The sequence below is a fragment of the Macrotis lagotis genome, chromosome 1 (genome assembly GCF_037893015.1).
Source record: "Macrotis lagotis isolate mMagLag1 chromosome 1, bilby.v1.9.chrom.fasta, whole genome shotgun sequence".
Classification (NCBI taxonomy): domain Eukaryota; kingdom Metazoa; phylum Chordata; class Mammalia; order Peramelemorphia; family Peramelidae; genus Macrotis; species Macrotis lagotis.
The window spans coordinates 17959840-17977714 of NC_133658.1; the positions used below are offsets into that span (position 1 = coordinate 17959840).

The 17875-nt window shown below is 44.1% G+C and overlaps 2 protein-coding genes across 7 annotated transcripts in view; one reads left to right on the plus strand and one right to left on the minus strand.

The window, feature by feature from the left end:
* CDCA2 (cell division cycle associated 2) overlaps positions 1–1156 on the minus strand; it is a 42075-nt gene extending 40919 nt beyond the window's left edge. For 2 of the 4 annotated variants that reach the window (XM_074195242.1, XM_074195244.1), the window contains exon 1: positions 1014–1121. The gene's annotated coding sequence lies outside the window, so the exon portion shown is untranslated. Of the gene's footprint in view, positions 1–1013 lie in introns of all 4 variants that reach the window. The other 2 variants (XM_074195247.1, XM_074195249.1) reach the window with 2 other exon arrangements.
* A 725-nt stretch (positions 1157–1881) lies between these two features.
* Positions 1882–17875, plus strand: part of KCTD9 (potassium channel tetramerization domain containing 9) — a 33098-nt gene continuing 17104 nt past the window's right edge. For 2 of the 3 annotated variants that reach the window (XM_074195259.1, XM_074195269.1), the window contains exons 1-6: positions 1882–1958; positions 12529–12650; positions 15651–15694; positions 16700–16796; positions 17494–17552; positions 17667–17795. In XM_074195259.1, the coding sequence (XP_074051360.1) occupies positions 1911–1958; positions 12529–12650; positions 15651–15694; positions 16700–16796; positions 17494–17552; positions 17667–17795 (499 nt within the window). In that variant the 5' untranslated portion in view covers positions 1882–1910. Of the gene's footprint in view, positions 1959–7188; positions 10496–12528; positions 12651–15650; positions 15695–16699; positions 16797–17493; positions 17553–17666; positions 17796–17875 lie in introns of those variants that run through there. The other variant, XM_074195265.1, reaches the window with a different exon arrangement.

Genomic DNA, 17875 nt, shown 5'->3' on the forward strand with positions numbered 1-17875 from the left:
GGCAGCAAGGTCAGGGACAGGAAAGGGGCCACAAGGAAATTCCTGGGGGAAGAACCTCCTTCTAGCAGAGCGAGACCACTAGTACGTAGTCTTAAGAACAAAGGCAGCTTGGAAGAAGAAACCCCACCACCAAGTGTCCTGGGCCTGGAGGCGTCCCAGGTGGAGCAAGAGGCCTGACAAGTGAAGCCCATGAAGTCAACAGGGGCCAAGGAGAGAGATGGCAACTCAGCGCCAGAGAGTGAGGTGGGGACGCCCAGGGAGACAGGAGGAGACTGCTGGAGAGATGCCAGGAGGGCACAAATGATGCAAAGTGAGAGCCCGGAGCAGGAGGAGGCTCAGAGAGCAAGATTCCAATGAAGGAGATAGAGAAAAACAGGGAGGCGAGGGACAGGCGGAGCAAGGATGCTCGGAGACAGACGTGAAGATGCAGGTGAGAGACAGAAGGAGGCTCAGAGACAGACGGACGGACGGAAGGAGGCTCAGACCCGCGGAGACAGACTCGGGCGAGGGACGCGTGCAGGTGAGACCCCCCGAAGGGCAGATGCTCCGAGATAAGTGCACTGAGACAGGTGGGAGAAGCGACGGCCAAGGAATACAGATGAACTCTGGGGTACGGGGGAGGCCACGGGGGAGACGCGGGGAGCCCCCGCCCCGACCCCGGCCGATCGGGCGCCGAGGCCCCGCCGGGGGGCACGAAGGAAGCGGCCGCCGCGTGCCCGGGCCGTGGGGGCCCGCCGCCCCCGGCCCCCCGGCCCCGCCGCCCCCGGCCCCACCGCCCCGGCCCCGCCGCCCGCCGCCCGCCGCCCCCGGCCCCCCGCCCCCCGGCCTCCCGCCGCCCCCCGGCCCCGCCGCCCGCCGCCCCCCGGGCCCACCGCCCCCGGCCCCGCCGCCCGCCGCCCCCCCGGCCCCGCCGCGCCCCCGGCCCCGCCGCGCCCCCGGCCCCGCCGCCCCCCGGCCCCGCCGCCCCCCGGCCCCGCCGCCCCCCGGCCCCGCCGCCCCCCGGGCTCCCTCACCTCCGGCCGCCGCCGCTGCCATGTCCCGCCGCCGGGTTCAAACGGCCGCCGGCGTGCCCCGCCCCTCCGCGAACGCGGCCGTCTACGCGGCGGCTCTCGCGGCCAACGGCCCGACCTCCGCGGAAGCCTCCGCCGGCCCTCGCGCGCCTGCGCACTCCGCGGAGCCTACCTCGCGCCCCTAAGGACTATTTCACCTTCTCGGCGGAACGATCCTTTAGAGGGGCCGGCGACCGGGGACGGCTCTTCCCGCCGCCCGCAGACACTCCTCTCGGTTGGCTCCCGCGATTTCGAAAAGTAGCCTTCGGACCAATCGGCGCCGAACGCCGGGGCTCGATCGGAGCCAATGGGCGACGCTGGAGGGGCGTCGCTTCCGCGATTGGTGGGCCGAGGGGAGCGAGGGGCGGGACGGCGGGCCTGGCCGAGGAACGGGTCGCCGCTCCTCCTCCTCCGACTCCCCGGGTTCCCTCGCACTGCTTCACGATTGGACGGGCGCCGAGGCCATCACCCTCCGGGCTCCCGCCCCGAAGCTGCCTCGGCTTCCGATTGGCTCCTCTCTTGGTCCCACTTCGGCCTCCTCCCGCAGTCACGTTCCATTCGGTCCCGCCTCCGCCTCCTCGCGATTGGGCGAGCGGCCCCCGGCCCTGCTCTGCGATGGGCCCGAGGCGCCGCCGGTCTCCCCGAGGGCGGGGTGAGGGGAAAGGCCAGGAACGGGCGGAGTAGTGGGGTGTGGAGAGTGGGAGGGACGGCTCTCGGGGGTGTGTGTCGGGGTCCGGGGCCGCGGGACCCCTCCCCGGGGGGCGGGTCAGGCTGAGGGCCGCCTCTGGGCCCCGGGCGGGCGGCGGGGGCGCGGGGGACGGCGGGGTGGCGGCTCCCTCGGGCCCCGGCGCGGGCAGCGCGATGCGGCGGGTCACCCTGTTCCTGAACGGCAGCCCCAAGAACGGCAAGGTGAGGCGGGGGGCGTGGGGGGCCATGGGTGGGGGCCGGGGCGTGGGGGTGGGGAGCCGGGGCGGGAGGGGGGGGCGCCCTGTTCCTGAACGGCAGCCCCCAGAACGGCAAGGTGAGGCGGGGGGGCGCCCTGGCCCCCGCACACGTGGCTGCCCCCCCCGAGGTCGGGGGTCCGCGCCGCAGCCCCGGGGTGCAGGGACAGTGGCGGGAGGGGCGGGGCCCGGGGCCCCCCGGGAGCAGGAAGACCCCCCACTCGCCGGGCCCAGCCCAGCCTCCCACGTTGGGGCCCCCCGAGGGCCCCCCGGACCCGGCCTGCCCTGGCGCCCCCGCGCCTGCGCCCGGTGGGGAAACTGAGGCCCCCGGGCCTGGCCTTCCTTCTCTGGACTCGGGGGTCCTGCTGGGCTTGTGCCTTGAGTTTGGGTGAGGGCCACGGCGCCAGGCTGGCCCCCCTCCAGGAGCCCGGCTGGGAGGAGTTGGCCCCAATGCCAGGAATGGGGCAAGTGACTCGCCCAAGGCCACAGTGCCCGAGGCTGGATTTTAATGCGGGCCCGGACTGGTAGAGCCTCTGGGTCGCGCAGTGGCCAGAGCCCGGCCGGGCATCAGGAAGACTCCTCCCTGAGCTGGTCCAGCCTCCAGCACCTTGTGGCTGTGTGACTCTGAACAAGTCACTTAACCCTGGTGCCACGGCCTTTCTTTGGCCTGGCCAGTGGGGATGGCTGAGGGCAGGTTTGGAGTTCTCCCAACTCCATCCCCGGCCCTGCTCAGGTGTTGTCTTTAGCAAATGACTTCACCTTCCTCTGAAAAATGAATGACCTAAGGCCCCTAGATTCCTCAGCCTGATCTCAATCTTGCATATTTCATATTTCTCTTCTGTAAAATATTGATATTACTTGTGCTGAGAACGGTAATAGAGGCTAGCGCCCTTGGGGTTAGAAAGACCTGGATTTCAGTTGGGGGGGGTATCAGGTGCTCTGGGCTGAGCATTCTGAGGACTGTCTGCACTCCCTAATCCGCTCTTCTCCCCTTGGATCCCACACAGGGCTGGACCAGGGAAATCCACTTTATCTCCAAATTGTTTCTATAGCCCAGTGCAAATGGGAACCCTGTCTAGTAGTTACAGTTGTGAAATCTAGCCTTGTAGCTGGAAGGGATGGGGAGGGGAGCCAGACCCTGGATCCTCACCAACCATGTGGGAGTTAGGTGCTATTATGTCTCCATTTTATGGATGGGGAAACTGAGGTACAGAGATGCTAAGTGACTTGGCTAGACTCACACAACTAAGCTAGTATCTGTGATTGTGCTTGAATGTAGGCCTTCCTGACTCCAGGTGAACCATGTCAGCTAGCTGCCTTCCAGAGACAATAGGTGACTTCTACTTTAAACTTTGCATTTACAGCTGGGAGAAATGAGTCTCCAACAGGTGAAGTGATTTACACAGGGAACAACAGGTAGTTCCGGTTGCAGAGCCAGGATTCTGAGCTCCAATCCAGTATTTCCAGCTTATTGTTGGGGGATGGGGTTGGAGAAGGCATTGGAGGCCCAGAGGATTCTCAGGAAGAATTCGGCTGGCTGTAAGAAGAATCCTTTTTGATCATCTTGGGTTAAAGTTTGCAACATTTATCTGTCTCTGAACTTCTTGGCATTACAGTGGTCATAGAGTGGTTTACTTTGGAAACTTGGTCAGTAGATAAAGAAAGTATTCTTTTTGATGAGATAGAGGTCTCTGTGGATCTGACTTGGGGCCCAGAAGATACAGCCATGAGGAGGGCAGGTAGCAGGAACGTGTTTGGGATGCTAAGTCTGAATCACCCTGGGCAAGTCACTTAACTCTGCCTCACATCCAGTGCCATATATCCTGGTTCATATTTGACCATTGGACCCATATGACTCTGAAGGAGAAAATGGCATAATGGAGGACAACCAATCTTCATCATCATCATCATCAGGTCTGAATAGTTTGTGGTAGGATTTTAAGACTGGGGGGGGGGCCTTCCACAACAGACTAAAGTTAATGTGATTCTTTTTTTTGTTTGTCATTAGATTTTTGATATACTTGGACCATTCCTAAGTTCAATTAAACCTAAAATTCTGTTGGCCACTGGCATTTATTTATTAACTCTTTAGATTTTGCTACTCTCCTGGGCCCTGGGGAATCCAAAGAAAGAGGAAAGATAATCCTGTCCTCTAGGGCTTCAACTTTCTCTTTCTGGACATATTAGGTAAATGTATAGGTTTATCAGATATCCAGACTAGATAAAGGTTGTACTAAAGACTAGGAAAGGCCTTCTGCCTAAGAGGAAATGTAAGCAGCAGAAACTTTCCAAGCTTGGGGCCTACCCAGGGTAAAGTTTCTGAGATGGGAGAAGCAGCATTTGAAGGAGAGTAAAGAGCTTGGATCCTTGAGGTTACTGGGAACCACAGGAGAAGGTGACAAGGTCAGATTTATGATTGATTGAAGGTTGAATTAGAATCTGCAGAGACTGAGGGCCCAGAGACCAGTTAGAAAGTTATTTCATTGGACCTGGCTGCAGGTGATGAGGGCCTTAACCTAAGGTTGTAGTTATGAAATGAAGGGAAGGCCACACAGAAGAGATGTCATCAAAACGATAAGATTTGGTACATTTGAGTCAGAGATAGTAAGGAAGTATCACCAAGAAACTTAGATTCTGGGGAGGGAGGGGCAGTGAAATCTGTTTTCAATACCTTTGGAGGGCATGGCTTAAGGGGTTGTCATTTGCTCTTTGTACCCCTTGTCTAGCTGTGACATCCCATCTACTATCCCACTGCCCCTACCTTCTTGCCCCACCCATCACTAGAAACTATTGGTCTTTGGGGGGATGTTTGCTATATTTGTTTGGTCTCTGAATGGCAGAAGGGAAAAACTGGATTATTAGAAATTGTCTTGTGTCTGTGTGACTGAGAACCAGTCTTTGTATGGGACCATGCATTTAGACTGAAGCGTAACTTATTTCATTGACTAGAAAGTTCTGTTTTTCTTCTTCCTAGAATTGACAGAAACAGGGTTGTGGGGTACTGTTGAACGTTCTCCAATTTTGGGGGGGCGGCTAGGTGCCACAGTGGATAAAGCACCGGCTCTGGAGTCCAGAGTACCTGGGTTCAAATCCGGTCTCAGATACTTAATAATTACCTAGCTGTGTGGCCTTGGGCAAGCCAGGTAACCCCGTTTGCCTTGCAAAAAAAAAAAAAAAACTAAAAAAAAAGTTCTCTGATTTTCATAAATATTAAAACTATTCATAGTCAGTCTTTTTCAACATTCAAGTTGACCTTTACATTGCTATTTCCAAATACAAACATAAAACCAAACTAATAATAAAGTGGATTTTTTTTTTAATGTTCATCAACTCCCAGATTGTGGGAATGAAATATCTAATTAAAGAAGACAATTTTATGCTGCTTTAATTTGGTCTAAGTTTTCATCCTCTTTGAGCTGCTTTTTGCAGATCCCTTTTTCTATTATTCAAAATATGGAACCATTGTATTGTCACTGGAAAAAATGACTTAGTATATGCAGAGCAATAAAACATTTTTGTCTCTAGAAACAGGCCTCAGATCAACCTTTTGCTTATCTAACATCTCTGGTATGTTACTGCTGGTGAAATGCCAACTGGCTAGCCAAAATCCAAGGCCTGATCCTGGAGACTTAACTATATTCTTCATCTCCATGGAATTACAAGGGTTTTTTTTGTTTTGTTTTGTTTTAATTTTTTTTAATGCTAAAATTGGCTGAGTTATTCTCTACCTATATTTGTTCAAGGAAGTTACTTTTCTTTAAAAAGGGGTCCTGAAGCTTTTGAGGTTTTAGATTAAGAATAAAAACTTACTTTAATTTTCACTTTTTATCTTCAGAGAATTTTAGGATAGTAATCAGCATTTCTCAAGTTTTGTAGAAAAATATTTCCAGATGTGGCTAAATTTATTCCAGAGGGATTACTTTAGTAAAAGGTGGAGACGATTGATATTGCAAAGGAGCCTCAGAAATAAATCACACTATAAACCTTAGTTAACCCTTTTGTGTAAAATATCTTAAGATTTCTTCTGTCATAAAAAATTTTTGTAAAAATTTTATCTGTCATTTTTTAAAAAATGATCAGCAATATAGAAATGTTTTGCATGGCTGCACATATAATCTATATGAAATTTCTTGCCTTCCTTAAGGGGGGGGGGAAGGAAAAGAATCTGCAGCTCTAAATTTGTTTTTAAATGTCAATTTTTTTCCTTTCCATGCAAAGTAGAAAAACAAAAATGAATTAAAAAAAGAAATGATAGGAGAATTAAAATTATAGTTTCTTTTTTAATGAAACCCAAAACTTCCTGGCCTTATTTTAAATACATCTTACATTGTGTGAATGTGGCTTTGTTCCAGGACTTAAGCTCACTTAAACAACTCCTTCCGAACCAGCCCACAAACCTTTCCCTAATCCTAACTCAAGGGTGCTATGAACCTTTCAGTCTCCCTTGCTCAAAACCTAGGTGTCATCCTTGACTCCTTACCTTCATTTCCTGTATCTGTATCTAATCTGTTACATCCTGCCTATTTTACCCTCTTAACATTTTACAGATTATCCTCCTTGTCTCCTCAGCTTCTACCCCACTCTAGTATAGACCCTCATCTAAAAGCATTTAAATACTCTCCTACTCAATAAATTTCTGTGACTCCTCTCATCTCCAAACTCTGATACAAAATTTTCTGTTTGATGTTCAGAGCCCTTTATATTCTGATCCTGAGTTTTTTCTGTCTTCTTTCACCTTACTCCATGACATAGATCCTTCAGTCTAGTGGCTCTGACCTCTGGGCAATTCCATGGCCAAGATCCTCCATCTCCTTACTCTCCTGCTGTGTCCTCCCTTTTCATCTCCACCTCCTGACTCCCTCCCAGCTACAATTCCACTTTTAGCAAGACTCTTCTTAATGCTGGTGCCTTCCCTCTGCAGTTTCTCCAACTCTTGGTATTTTAGAAATTGGCTTAAGATCATTCAAACTCTAACGAATCTCAGCTGGGTCATTTCTGCCCTTATTTTCCACTAACTTTGGTCACAGTGGGCCCAAACAGCTGCATCCACAGTGCTGCTTCCCCAGAACTCCAGAAGTTCATGCATCATCACTGTGATTCCTATTTTTGGAGATTTAAATATGCTTTAACTTCATGGTACCTATGTTAGTGAAGGCCTCCCCTTCATTCTGCATTTTGACAGTTTTTCAATACCTTCTGGCAAGTAAGGACTGTTTCCTGTTCAGGTTATTGATGTTAAAAAGTACAAAATTATGAACTCCTGTTTTGGTAAAATAGGAGGTTTGCATTGTTGAACTATTTCCAGTTGAATATTGCACAAAAAACAAAACAAAACAGGGTGCTGTCACATTAATATCCTTTTGAGTTGGTCATCTTTTTGTAAGGAAAGATGGTTTGAGACTTCATTGTTTTACTTGTTATTTGACAGACATCAAAGCAAATTGATTTAACCTAACTATTAAATATAACCAGTGGTAGGTGAATTGGTTAGCATTATTCCAAGAACTGTTTTATGGAATGTGGCCTCTGAGGACTCTTCTGGGATTAGGTCTAGGAGTTAATAATTACTAATTGACCAGAGTCTTCGTAATATCGACATGCATTTTTCAACTTTTCAATCTTCAGTAATTTAAGTGTGCTATGTAGACAATGCATCTAAAGTGCATATATACAATTGTTCTCAACCGAGCAGGCCGCTGGCTCAGCCATAGATGGATGTGTTCTGGTCAGTTATATAATGAAGCCTCTCTTCAACTGTCAGAGAGTTGCTTTGAAATGCATTCTACAGATGCCCTTCCAAAGATGAAGTGCTTACTCTGCATATAGAATTCACTTTGCTAAGTGTTAGGCACAGATCTAGGTTTAACTTGGCCAGATCCCTGCTCTCCAGCAGCTGCCCTTCTGGGGAAGTCACCCCATGTATCTAGAGAGAAGCCAAATCTAAAGCAGCAGATGAAAGAACAGAGTATAGTCCTCATCTCCCTTACTCCCAAATTCAGTATTTTTCTTTTAAAAAAAAATAGTTTCTTGAAACTTAAATTATTGAAGTTTAAAAGGTAAAAATTAAACAGATATATACCAACCACTGCTATGTTCTTTCCATTACCAGATGTCTATTGAATGTATCCTAAATACTTATTGAAATAAATTCTAGCAGCCTTATCTAAGTAAAGGACACTATGAATACCAATATCCTAAGACTATCCATCTTTCCCTCCCTCCTCAAGCCCCCTGCAAAGCTGACAAGTTCATTCACTAGATTGCAAAATGGAGAGAGCCTGAACTTGGAGTCAGACATCTGGGGTTCTGTTACCTTGGGCAAGTTCTTGGACCTCTCAGACCTTGAGACGATCCTCCTCTGTGAAATGGAACTAATGATGGCCCTTGCCTCTCTCAGAGGTTGTTAAGGTCAGAAGAGGTCAGACTTCTAGAGAGTTTGCAAAGCTTAAAACTATAAAATGTTATTTAAATGAACCTGAAACCATTTGTCTTGTTACCATCCTGTTTTTTGTGGTTGCTCAACGTGACCCTCCGGTGTCCTCCATTCCACACACTTCTCATTTCTGTCACAGCCCTTTGGCAAAGTATGGTAAATAAAAGTGTCACTCAAGGTCTTTGGTGTCTCTGTATGGGAGTGGATGTCACCCCAGGCTCTTGAAGGCTGGGTCAGTGGTCAGTGCCATCTCTGACTCTGTTCTAGCAGACCAAAAAGAATTCAGGGAGGAGACTTACAATAGATTGGCTTAACGAACCAGTCTAGCTCGAGGCAGTCATGTCACCAAAAGGTCGTCCCCTAAGGTAACCCAGGTAGCACAGTGGCTAGAATATTGAGTCAGAAACATTGGATTTCAAATGTGACCTTAGAAACAGATCACTTCTTTCTGTCTGAGTTTCCTTATCTGTAAAATGGGAGTGATAAGAATCAATTCTATCTCCCCAGATTATTGTGAGGATAAATTATTTGTAAAATGCTTTACAAATCTTAAAGTATGTCTGAAATTGTTGTTCGGTGGGGTACAATTCTTAATGAGGTTTTAGGGGTTTTCTTGGCAAAGATACTGGAATACTTTGTCATTCATTTCCTTATCCAGCTCATTTTACAGTTGAGGAAATTGAGGCAAACAAGGTGAAGTGTCTTGCCCAGGGTCATAAAGCCAATAAGTGTCTGAGGCCAGATTTGAATTTAGGAACTGGAAACCCCTCATGCTATTTGTTGTGCTCCCTAGCTGCCCTAATCTGAAATTCTAGTTGTTCTTCTCAGGTAATAATTGTTTTGGCCACTACATTTTAGAAAACTCATTTTCTCAGCTCTGGAGGACTTGCTCCTAAAGACTACTTTGTCTAGTGAAAGTCTGAAATGAAAATACTACTATTCTCATGCCATTGCTTGTTTCTGTTCAAGTGTTTAAGATAAATATAAAATACCATTGATTCCTTTTCAGATAAATACTTTTAGAATTAAAAGGTCAGCCTTCTCTTTGAAACATCGTCTTCTTCTTACTATGTCAGAGCACTTTCTGCCTTTATCACACCCCCTGTGTGTTACCCCAGAGAACCACGGATTCAAAGAAACTTAAAAAAAAACCAAAACATACCTGTCCCTGTCCTGAGGGAGCTCATTTTTTAAAAGTTCTAATGTTCAATTTAGTTTATATTCAATGTCAAGGGGAGAATTTGAGCATGCCTATTTAAAACAGATTGCCCGTCAGAAATGTGACTTGTGGTATTAATTATATTGATCCATAAAATCAAGCTGGGATGAAAAACTATGGAAAACAGTATGGGTTAAGGCTTGCTTGGTCTAGCTTTGGGGAAATTTGTAAGTGTTAAGGCTTCTGCTATGATTGGTGTCTGTTTTTCAACCCTTTTCTTGAACTGGTAGTCCACTGTATATTTTATTGCACGGTAGATTCTCAAACTGCTAGACTTCATTTAATTAATGTATTTGTCAAAACTAGAAGCCTTAGGGAAAATGACAAATTTTAGACTAATCAAAAATATCTGACCCTGAGAAAAAGCTGGGTGCTTCCCAAGCATTAAAGCTGGCTCATAAAACTTTAAAACCACCATTTGGCCAAGTGGAGCCTCCCATTTCCAATAACTCCAAAGATATTTTCTAGATCTCAGGGGCTGATAGAGAACATAAAGCTAAATTAAATATAACACTCAGGAACATACTTGTTCAGCCATGCACATCAGCCTTGTCCTTAGCTATTTGCCTGTGTACTTTAAAGCTAATGATTTATGACAGTCTAAAGCCAGAGAATGTTGACCCATTCAGTACTAACTGCTTAGTTACAATAGAAATCAGATTGGAAACTATTTTGTGGAATGACAAATATGATAAATTGTGTGTGTGTGTGTGTGTTAGAGAGAGAGAGATACTTAAATGAGATGTTCTGACCCATCTCTCACTTTGGGCTTTGTTTTGGAACTATTTTGCTCCCTAGAGGAAGACTCCTCTTGGGCTCTGGTTGCCTCATGAATCAGCTTTTAGTGTGCTGGGTAGGTTTGGGGGTTTATGATAGATTTTTCCTGTTGCGTGCACTAATCTGACTTGAACCTAGGAGGAAGATGGAAACTCCCCAACTCTTAACCTAAAACCAGTAATTTGGTTTTGAAAGACCTTGTGTGGACTTCAGCAGCTTGTTATTGTGAGTCTCAGTCTATGCTGAAGAGTTATATAATGCAAGTTGCTAAGACATCTGGTTTTAAACTAGAATTAATGTGATTATTTCTGAGTATTGTGCTTGATTTCATTCTCTTCTTTAGAAGAGTGATGTGGAACTCTTTGTTTCAAGAATCACTGACTCTCAAAGGAGAACTAAATGGAAGGAAAAGTCAACTTAATTTCATTTGGGTGTTTTTTTTAATTCTCTCTTTTGAATGGTGAACTCAAGGGTCCAAAAAGTAAGAAATCACCTTTTTTTCATTGAAGAAACATATGTTTTGATTTGATAAAATAGTATCTTAAAGGAAATACTGTATGTAATGTCAGATGTCAGTCAAGGAAGGAATGGAAGGAATAATGGAAGAGAATGCCTAAAGGGGGAGAAAAATTAAGGGGAGGAATAACTACAGAGAGGCCAATTAGACCAATAGAAAGTGGGAGAAAGAAGGGAAGATTGATTGATAGTCAGGAGGTTCTGAAACAAATCCAAGTGCTGACTTTGTTAAGGGACCCTCTGCCATGTCATTCCTCCCTGTGCTTGAGATCTTCTGCTCTCCTATCTCCTGATTCTACCCACCCTCACTTCTCCCAAGATTTGGTATGGCCATCTCTGAACAGATATTAGTTTAGTCTTACCATCATCTTCCTTAGAATTGGACATTTGTCATTCTGATCCCTCCTGTTTCTCTTTATGACCCTTTTCTGGCCAGCTAGTATCTGTCTTCCTTACTCCCTGTTTTTAAAAAAAGGTGTTAACTCTAAACCAAACTTTATTTTCTTTACTGTGTAAGCTGCTACCCATCATTCCTGCCACATTTCCACCATCTCATGTTAAAGTTTCTTGTGTACATACAGTGTAGCACACTCACCGTCCTCTACTTTTCCCCTTAAAGATAAACAGTAAAGTCTTTGAGGACAGAAACAATTTGTTTTTTATATCTATCCCACAGGTAGCAGTCACTTAAGAAGTGTTCTTGAGTAGATTATCCTAATTTTCAAAATAAATCGGGTCCCTAGAGAGATTCTCTGCCCCTTGTTTGGTATTTGTAGATGCTTTCAATCATCTTATTGAGTGGTTGATCATAAAGGGTTTTATATATATCTTCTGTTTTCTTTCTTTCTTTTTTTTTTTTTTGCAAGGCAAACAGGGTTAAGTGGTTTGCCCAAGGCCACACAGCTAGGTAATTATTAAGTGTTTGAGGTCGGATTTGAACCCAAGTATTCCTGACTCCAGGGCTGGTGTACTCATTCCTCTTTTTTTTTCCATTCCCCTTCTGAACCGGAAGGCAGAGCATTCCCACCAGTGATGCCCCCCCCCCCCGGGTCCTTGCCAACTGCCCTGCTGCTGGGACCTTACAGACAACCAAACTTTTCCATCTATCTTGCAGTCAAACAGGTATCATCTGCCCTAATTGGAATAGGAGCTGCTAGAACTTTTCTCCTGGCCCCTAATGGCCCCATTACTTAGTCCAGGTCATGGCTGACATATTGTAAGCACTTGATGGAGGTCTAGTCATTCATTTGGATGCTCAACCTTTAGTCAGGAAGACTCTTCTACCTTGGTTCAAATTCGACCTCAGACACTCACTAACTGTGACCTGGGCAAGTCACTTCATGCTGTTTACATTTATTTCCTCATCTGTAAAATGAGCCAGAGAAGAAAATGGCAAAGCACATCTTTGCCAAGAAAATCCTCCATGTGATCACAGAGAGTGCATGCCTACAAGTCTTCCTCTAGGGATTATCATCACCAGACTTGTTTCATCTATCTTCTGTTACAAGTCTTGAATAGATTTGGTTTCTGGTGCAAACAGATTTATTTATGGGTGATGACACTGTGTTAGCTAACAAAATATTTTCTTTACAGGTGGTTGCTGTGTATGGAACTTTATCAGACTTGCTTTCTGTGGCCAGCAACAAACTGGGAATCAAAGCAACAAGTGTGTATAATGGAAAGGGTGGACTGATTGATGATATTGCTTTGATCAGGTAATTTTTATGAAAATTTAATTCAACTTTCATTGTGCTGCCAATCCCCAATTTGTCCTTCTAATCAGCTGATCATTTCTGTATCTGTCTCTGAAAGTGTACTCTAAACCATAAGGGTGGACTCTGCTCTAGAAGGACCTTTGTGGCCCCCTAGGCTAGTTTTTTTTTTTTTTTTTGGTTTCCCTAAAAGAATGAAAGTGAGGATGCCATTCTGGGCAGTGCAGTGAGCATAGGTACAGATGAATCAAATCATTTGGATTTTTCTAGGAGTTTGTTTAGAAATTGTTTTCTTTGTCACCAAAGCCATAATGTTTGGCAAATAACTTGTCTCTCCATTTATCTCTCCTGTTAGAACATAAGCACTTTGCAAATAGAGATTTAATGAATGCTTAGTGACTAGATACCAATTTAGTTATGCAGAAGTTAGCATAGGTAAAAGTTTGGTCACTACTATTTGCATCTAATCAGATGAAGTTGGGAAAAACAGAAATTAGATTCGTTGGTCTCTTAGTCATCTTATCCCTTTAATTCAAATGCTGGGCCAAATACTTTGGAGTGACTTTGGCTCTTATTTTTAGGATATACTTCTAGGAAATTTAATATTACTCCAAAAACAGGACTTTTTTCTTTTTATAAGAAATCATTTTTTATTTATATTTTTATTTATTTATACATTACTAAAATAGTCTTATAAGAGTAAACATAATTCGCCCCACACACAAAAATAAAAAACCTTTTGAGGAAAAAAAATGTGCTTCAGTCTCTGTCCTGATACCATCAATTCTGTCTCTGTGGTGGATCGCATTCTTTATCATAAGTCCATCAGAGAAGTTACTTCCACAGTTGATGTTGCTGATTGTAATTCCCTCCATCCATTTCTCCCCACTACCAATTTTATATTTTCTCTCTCTTTTCACTCTGTTCCCTCATCAAAAGTGTGCTATGTGACAGCTGAGTGGCACAACAGATAGAGCACTGGCCTTGGGGCTAAGAGGCCCCAAGCCTACATCCCACCTCAGAGACCCAGCACCCACCCATCCCCTTGGTCCTGGACAGGCCATCTAGTCCCACCACCTTGCAAAATGTAAAAGAGAAAATGTATTATATCTGACTATCCTCTCCCATAATCTACCCCCTCCTCCTACCTTCTCCCTTCCCCTTTTTCCCATCCTCTTTCTCTTTTTTTTTCTAGATTTCTATGCCCTATTATATATATATATATATATATAATTTCCTTTCTGAGTCATTTCCAATAAGAGTAAAGGCTCCCTCAATCTCTCTCACCTCCCCCCTTCTATATTATTTCTTGACTTTTTTTACATGCAATATTTTAGTCTATTCTACCTCTCCTTTCCTTTCCTTTCTCCCCAGTATATTTCCTTTTCACCCTTTGACTCCATTTTTACAATATATTTTACCTTCAAATTTGTCTCCTATGTCTTGACTATTAAGAGCTCCTTCTAACTGCTCTATTAAATGAGAAAGTTCATGTGAATATTATCAGTGTCATTTTTCTATGCAGGAATACATGCAATTCATCATCATTAAGTCTCTCATAATTTGCCCTTCTCCACTCTAATGCTTCACCTGAGTCCTGTACTTGAAGATCAAACTTTCTGTTCAGCTCTGGTCATTTCAACAGGAACATTTGAAATTTCTGTTTCATTGAAAGTCCATCTTTCCCCCTGAAAGAGGATGTTCAGTTTAGATGGGTAGTTGATTCTCAGTTGCATTCCAAGCTCTTTTGCTTTCCAGAATATTATATTCCAAGTCCTACGAGCCCTTAAGGTGGATGCTGCCAAGTCCTGGGTAACCCTGACTGCAGCACCATAATATTTGAATTGTTTTGTTCTGGATGCTTGTAGTATTTTCTCTTTGACTTGGGAGTTCTGCAGCTTAGCTGTAATATTCCTGGGGGTGATTTTTGGATCTCTCACAGTAGGAGATCAGTGTATTCTCTCAATTTCTATTTTGCCCCCCCACCCCAAACAGGGCTGCTTAATGGAAATATAAATTCTTCCAGAACAGAAAGTCTCAGCTGCACCTTTCTGAACTGTAAAAGGACCAACTCTAGGCTGCATAGGTAATAGGGTCTCCTTCCAATCATAGGCACTAGTGGAAGAGAACATATAGATAAAGATCATCTCAAGCAGCAGTGTGTGATTCTCATATCACTCGCCTTTGAGGTAAATAGACTTTAGGATATTGGTCTCATTGTTTTTTTTCTTAGTGAATTTTTCAATAACTGATAACTTGAATAATTCAGAAATATATATATATATATACATATATATATATATACACATACTTGCATGCATACCTATAGCTAGCTAGCTAGATATGTTTAATAAGGAAAAAATATTGATGGATTACTAATGATATATAGAAAATGTTAAGATGTGACTGTGGTTTTAACCATGTCCTTGGAATGCATAAGTATTTTTTGAAATTGATAAAATTAACCTTCAAATGGATGGTTTTATTGCAAGACCAACGGGTGACAAAATGCAAAAAAGTATTTAAAATTTTATATACTTTATTTGACTTCTTGGCATTAGTAGATGTGACGATGACTTGGACCCATAAATTTTTTTTAAAAATATTTTTAAACCGTATTTCAGTATGATTATTTCTTTTTGTAATGCCATCTATTTTATGGATATAAAACATTCTTCTGAGAAGAGATTCATAGGCTTCACTAAATTGCCAAAGTGGGCCAGGATACAAAAAAAGGTAAAGAACCCAGGCAGCTAAGTGGGACAGTGGATAGAGCACTCACCCTGAAGTTAAGAGTTGCTGAGTTCAAATCCAGTCTTGGACATTTAATCATTACTTAGCTGTGTGACCCTGGGCAAGTCACTTAATCCCAATATCTTGTAAAAAACAAACAAAAAAGACAAAGAACCTCTACTCTACCAAATCAGAACTAGTGAACTACTATCAATTTAAAACAGGCTGAACTAAATTTTACTGATAGGATTTTTTTTTCCCCCCTTCCAGAGATGATGATGTTCTTTTTGTATGTGAAGGAGAACCATTTATTGGTAAGTGACTTAAAAACTAAACTCTTTTGATGAAATGTTGATGAAATTAAATGAAAGATGTAAATGTTGAGATTGGGGAAAATTGGACATTGAAAAGGATTTTGTGATAGGCCTTTTGTACTTGAGTCAGTATTCTGACTTGGCAGAAAGAGATGGTAATTTTTTGTTGGGAATGGCTCTTTTGAGTGTTTAAAAATGTGGCAAATAGATCTTGAAATCAAAAAGAAGATTATTCTGTTTTTAGAAACTTTAACTTAATCTTCAGATTGTCTTGGTGATAATCTCTTTAACTCTTTTTAACATTTTGTGCTTTGCATGACTGAACATGTATAACCCATAGCACCATTGTTTGCTTTCTCAATGAGGGAGAGGGGAAGGAAGAAAGGAGAAGATTTGAAACTCAGAAGCAGTTGTGGCTGAGGAAGCAATGGAATGGGTCACTTTAAGGCAGGGAGTATTTGGGGGCAGGGCTGGCCTTGGAGTAGGTGCCTCTGATGTGAGCTGGGAGCCTCCAGAGTCAGGCAGGAGCCAGATGAAAAGTGTGAAGAGGCCACTTGAGGCAGAAATAAGTTTGATTGATTTTAGAATTTTGCCTTGAGCTAGCTCTGCTTTTGGGAAAGAAGGAGCAAGTTTTCCTGGACTCCTTTTATTCTTAACATAGTTTTAAAAAATTGTAGATTATAAAAAACTTTTGTGGGGCAGATTGGAGACTTCACCTTATTTCTAATGCCATTTCTATGGGAAAATCCATTCCTTGTTCCAGTGACAATAACTACTGCTTTTGGAAACCCAGCCTGCTTGCGAATTAGAACTCCTTATGCCTCCACTCTGCTCCACTTTCTCTGCGTCTCTGGGAAGTCAAATCCATACTTCTTTTATTTCCAGATTCAGGGTGATGGTGGTGTTCTCTCTTGTTCAGGACTGAGAATAATTAGGTACTATCCATAAGGAACCACAGAATTCCTTAGAGACAAGTCCAGATGATCTTCTTTCTCCCCTCTGTAGATCCTCAGACAGATTTGAAACTCCCTGAAGGACCAACGGGAGCTCACACAGACTGGCTAACCCTCAATGTCGGGGGACGGTACTTTACAACCACACGGTAGGAATACACCTTCCTATAATTTTTTTTTTTTTCAAAAACAGTAGGCTATCTTGGGTTATTTGGATTACATTGTTCTCTGCTTCCCAAATCCTTCAGGTGCTCTTTGCATAAATAATAGCAAACCATTTTTCCATCCTGGGAGTGGCTAGCTAGAGAGAGTCATTATCTGGGAGCCTTTGGTTCATCTCACTCATTTTGCAGAGTAAAAACTGAGCCAGGGAGGTGAGACAACCTGTCTTAAGATCTCCCAACAGAAAAAATGATAAAAGACTTTCTGTTGATGGGGAGCTTCACCTCGATCCTTTTCAGAGAGTATGGAAGACAGGTGAAGGGAAACTTTCAACATCAGTTAGGCTTCCAGAATGCATTGTCCCACAGCCTGGAGAATGGCCACTTGTGTCACTTATAGAGTGAAAGAATTCAGCTACTTCTCTGAAGCCAATGGGAAAATTGGGGGCTGTAGTGATCTCCCCTGTTGGATTATAATAGCTTCCCAGGAGGAGCAGTCCAAGCAAATAGCAGTTAGGACCTGCAGAAATGGCAGTTCACTCCATAGGAATTGTCTCAACAGTATTCCTATGAGGTCAGCTCATGTGTCTTTTGAGAGAACAGCTAGGGTCCCCTAAACTCTTAACTAAATATGTTTCTTTATAAAGACAAAGGAGCAATCATATATTTTCCCCTGAATTTTTAGGAGCACTTTAGTGAATAAAGAACCTGACAGTATGCTGGCCCACATGTTTAAGGACAAAGGTGAGTAGGACACAGCTTTACCAGACTTTGTGGGATCTCTTGGTGGGATGACTTCTATTATTTTCTAAAATCTAAAATTTTCTAAAATTTGATTTTGCCTTAATGGGACCCCAGGTGCTTGGGGAAATAAACAGGATCACAGAGGCGCTTTCCTGATTGACCGAAGTCCTGAGTATTTTGAACCTATTCTGAACTACCTACGTCATGGACAGCTCATTGTAAATGATGGCATTAATTTATTGGGTAAGTCTTTCAAGGTTTTAATTTCCTTTAAAATCCTCATGGTTTAGGAGCATTGTACTCTATACTGGTTTGGTTTGGGT